At 65.4% G+C, this 4,147-nt stretch overlaps 1 protein-coding gene across 1 annotated transcript in view; it reads left to right on the forward strand.

Annotated features, from left to right (window-relative positions):
* Positions 1 to 300: 300 nt before the first annotated feature.
* The window catches only part of LMNB2 (lamin B2), a 22,608-nt gene continuing 18,761 nt past the window's right edge, over positions 301 to 4,147 (forward strand). The window contains exon 1 of the mRNA XM_032252338.1: positions 301 to 622. Within this exon, the coding sequence (XP_032108229.1) occupies positions 359 to 622 (264 nt within the window). The 5' untranslated portion in view covers positions 301 to 358. The remainder of the gene's footprint in view (positions 623 to 4,147) is intronic.

Genomic DNA, 4,147 nt, shown 5'->3' on the forward strand with positions numbered 1-4,147 from the left:
CTCCTGACCTTAAGTGATCCCCTGGCCTTGGCCTCCCAAAGTGCAGGGATTACAGATGCCCGGCCCTATGTGCCTTTTGTGTCTGGCTCTTTGAGCACGTTTTGAGGTTCTATGAGTGGGGAAACTGAGGCACTAGACAGCAGCTCAATGCTGTTTCCTCGTTGCGGAGCTGGGAGTTTGCAGCCAGATGTTTCTGGAGTACGAGGCTCTGGGAAGCGGGAGCGGGCGGGAGACTTCAACTTCCGGCGTGCCCCGCGCGCGCCCCGCGGCTGGACTACAAATCCCAGACTGCCCCTCGGTGGCGGGCGGCGGGCGCGGCGCGGCGCGGCGCCATCTTGCAGCCGGCGGCGCGGATTGAATGAGCCCGCCGAGCCCCGGCCGCCGTCGGGAGCAGCGCAGGCCGCGAGCCGCCGCCACCATGGCCACGCCGCTGACCGGCCGCGCGGGCGGGCCCGCCACGCCGCTGTCGCCCACGCGCTTGTCGCGGCTGCAGGAGAAGGAGGAGCTGCGCGAGCTCAACGACCGCCTGGCGCACTACATCGACCGCGTCCGCGCGCTAGAGCTGGAGAACGATCGGCTCCTGCTCAAGATCTCAGAGAAGGAGGAGGTGACCACGCGCGAGGTGGGCGCCGGGGCTTAGGGCCCGGGCGGGGGTGCAGCCGGCAGGCCCCGCCCACCGCGGGGCGCGAGATCGCGGGGACCCTGGGCGGGGGTGCAGACGGGGACGGGCCCCGGCCTCGGGGGTCTCCGCGGGGTTCTTGGGGGGACCCTGAGTGAGGGGTGCAGCTCGGTCAGGCCCCGCCCACCGCGGAGTTAGCGATCGCGGGCACCCTGGGTGCAGACGGGGACGGGCCCGGGTCTCGAGTCTCCAGGGGGTTTCGAGGGGCCCTTGAGTGAGCGGTTCAGTTCGGCCAGGCCCCGCCCGCCGCGGGTGCGCGATCGCGGGGACCCTGGACGGGGGTGCAGACGGGGACGGGTCCCGGCTCGGGAGTCTCCCGGAGGTTTGGGGGCCCCCGAGTGACGGATGCAGCTGGGCTAGGCCTAGCCCACCGCGGGGCTCGCAGTCGTGGGGAATCCTGAGCAGACGGAGAGGGTCCGGCCTCGGGGATCTCTGCTGGGATTCGGAGAGTCCCTGAGTGAAGGATGCAACTCGGCCAGGCCCCGCCCACCGCGGGGTGCGCGATCGCGGGGGACCCTGGACGATTCCCGGCTCAGGGTCTCCAGGGGTTTGAGAGGGGGCCCTGAATGAGGGGTGCAGGCCGGGCTGGTCCTGCCCACCGCGGGGCGCGCGATCGCGGGGTACTCTGAGCAGGGATGGGTACGGCCGGTCCATGGAGATGGGGCGGGGGGGGGGGGGGGGGGACCTGTGTGAGAGGTGCCCGCTGGGCAGGCTCTGCCCGCCACAGTTTCCGAGATCCTGGGGGCCCCTTAGGGGGTACGGACGGGAATAGCCCATTTTCTCAGGGGCTCCCAGAGGGTTTCTAGGGCTCTGAGGAGTGCAGACCAGGAATGGCCCACCTGTGGAGGGGGTCTCCTGAGTGAGGGCCGCAGAGGGGCCTCCAGCTAGCTCTGGGGACCCTTCCGTGGGAGGCGCTTACTGCGGCCATGAGGGGTGCCGACTAGGGTTCCCCACCAAAGAGAGGTCCCGGGGATTTGGGGGCTCCCTGTGTATTGGGTAGCAGCCTCTATGTGTCTCGACCCTCAGAGGATTCCAAGGAGAGTTGGCAGACCCCCCCCCCAACTTGAGGGGGTGTGAGTGGTGAATCTGGGGGAATGGGGGTGGTCTCTGGGCTCCAAGGAGACTGGGGGGCCCAGGCCCTCTGAGAAGCCCCACGATGCGGTGGGAATGGGTGGGGGGTATTTCTGGAGTCTCCGGGGTGAGTCCTGTGGTCTCAGTTCTCCCTGGAACTGTAGGGAGTTGGCTGATGAATCCAGGAGAGGTTGGTGACGGGTTGGAGTCAGGCGCCTCATCTCTCACCAGGGCCAGGGGTGGGTAGGGGGCCGAGGGAGAGGTTCCGATACCTTGGGGTCCCATGGGAAATTTGGGAGGCCCTTACTTGTGCCCTGGGGTCACCAGCGGCCTGGCAGGTTCTGCCCTCAAGGGGATGTGAAGGAAGGGGAGACTGGAGGTCGTGGGTGCAGTGGAAACTGCAGGTTCTGAATGGGCCTGGAGGCTTCGGTGCAGACTGAAGAAGGGGCTGGCAAGTCCGGCCTGCCAAGGGGACGTGAGGGCGGGTGTCGTGGGGTCTGGGTGCAATCTGTCCTGGCCACCTGCCTAACCCTGGGGAGGCTGTTTGTCCCTCCCACTGGCCATGCCCAATCCAATGACAGGACTCCAGATGGGGGGCAGCCAGGAGCACCCACTTGGTTCCTGCCATGGGTTGGGGTCCTGGGGTCCCCAGGTCCCAGCGTCCTGTTGGGAGAGCCGGGTGCTGAAGTCGGGATATGTGGCTCTCAGCCCCCACCTGCCTGTCTGGAGATGGGAGGACGTGGTGGCTTCTGGGAGAAGAGCTGCTTGTTGAGGGGCTCGGGTCCTTTCTGGGAGCCACTTACCCTCTGTGTGACCTTGGGCTAGTCACTTGCCCTCTGTGGGTCTCAGTGCCCCACCTTTGGAATGGGGTGATTGTAACACCTGCCTGTTGCTTGTGTGTGGGGCCACAGCAACTAAACTTTGGTCTGGTGGCACCCTGTGGGTTCTGTTGTCACAGTGCCCTGGGGACAGGGAACCTGAAAGAATGTAGCCGGTGCCTTCAGGGAGGTAGAGGGAACATCAGTGCTTGGTGGGGTCCCCTGCTTTGCTTTTCTTGTTTTTGAGATGGAGCCTCTCTCTGTCGTTCAGGCCATAGTGCAGTGGTGCAATCTCGGCTCACTGTAATCTCCGCCTCCCGGGTTCAAGCGAGTCTCCCGCCTCAGCCTCCCGAGTAGCTGGGACGACAGGCGTTCATCACCACGCCCGGCTCATTTTTGTGTTTTTAGTAGAGTCAAGTTTCGCCATGTTGGCCAGGCTGGTCTCAAACTCCTGGCCTCAGGTGAGCCGCCTGCCTCAGCCTCCCAAAGTGCAGTGATTACAGGCGTGAGCCGCCGCGCCCGGCTGGTTTCCTGCTTTTCAATCGGTGTGGCTTTGGGCAGGCCCTGTGTCTCTTGGAGCCTCCATCTTGTCATGTGTCCAGTGGGGACAGAATTGTCCCAACTTAGAGGCCGCCTGCGGACTGCGGTGTGCAGGGTTAGACCTGGCTTCTTGTCTTGGGTCTCTGTTGTCCCACCTGCCAATCAGTGGGACAAACAGCTGCAGGGAGCTTCGGGGGTGCGGGGTCTGGTGAGTGCTGGAGAGGGACGCCCTGTTGGACGGCCGGTGCCCTAGAGGGAGCCCCGCCTAGCCACCTCTCGGGGCCCCAGCAGCGTCCTTTCCAGCCCAGTTCACTCAGGCTGGGTGAAATGCACGCCTGACTCCGGTGAAGGCAGCCGCTCAGCAGGTGACACACTGCCCTCCCCCCGCCATGAGCCATGTCTGCAGGGCACGTGGCAGGGGACAGCTGGAAGCTTCACCTGGGACTAGTGGTCCAGGAACCCGGCTAGTGGGGAAATGAACGGGGAACCTGCTGAGGGAGGGGCCGCTGGTAGGGGGGCATCATGTGGGCCCTCACGGAGGGGGTGAGCTGGAATAGCTGGGGGCTTTCTGGACACAGGTGGGCCAGGTGGGGTTCAGAGAGCAGCCTCAGGCTCAGGCTGGCAGGATGGGGTCGGGGGAGGGAGCTCTGATGAGGAGGGACGTTGACTGTCATGCCTCAGAGCATGCAGGTCACCTGGACAGCGGGGCCTCTCTTACCTGGCCGGGCTCTGCCCTGGGGGCACTTGGCCAAGGCTGGAGATGCCTCTGGTTGTCACATTGGGAGAGACACATCATTGGCATAGAGTGGCTGGAGGCTGGGGTGCTGCTCAGCACCCCGAAAAGAGAATAACCTGGTCCCTGGCCCTCATGAGGACTACCCTACCCCTATGAGGACAACCCGGCCCCATGAGGATGACCCAGCCCCCAGGAGGATGACCCGGCCCCCAGGAGGATGACCCGGCCCCCATGAGGATGACCCGGCCCCCAGGAGGATGACCCGGCCCCCATGAGGATGACCCGGCCCCCAGGAGGATGACC

The sequence above is a fragment of the Sapajus apella genome, unplaced genomic scaffold (genome assembly GCF_009761245.1).
Source record: "Sapajus apella isolate SASKATOON/1434 unplaced genomic scaffold, GSC_monkey_1.0 scaffold77, whole genome shotgun sequence".
NCBI classification, from domain to species: domain Eukaryota; kingdom Metazoa; phylum Chordata; class Mammalia; order Primates; family Cebidae; genus Sapajus; species Sapajus apella.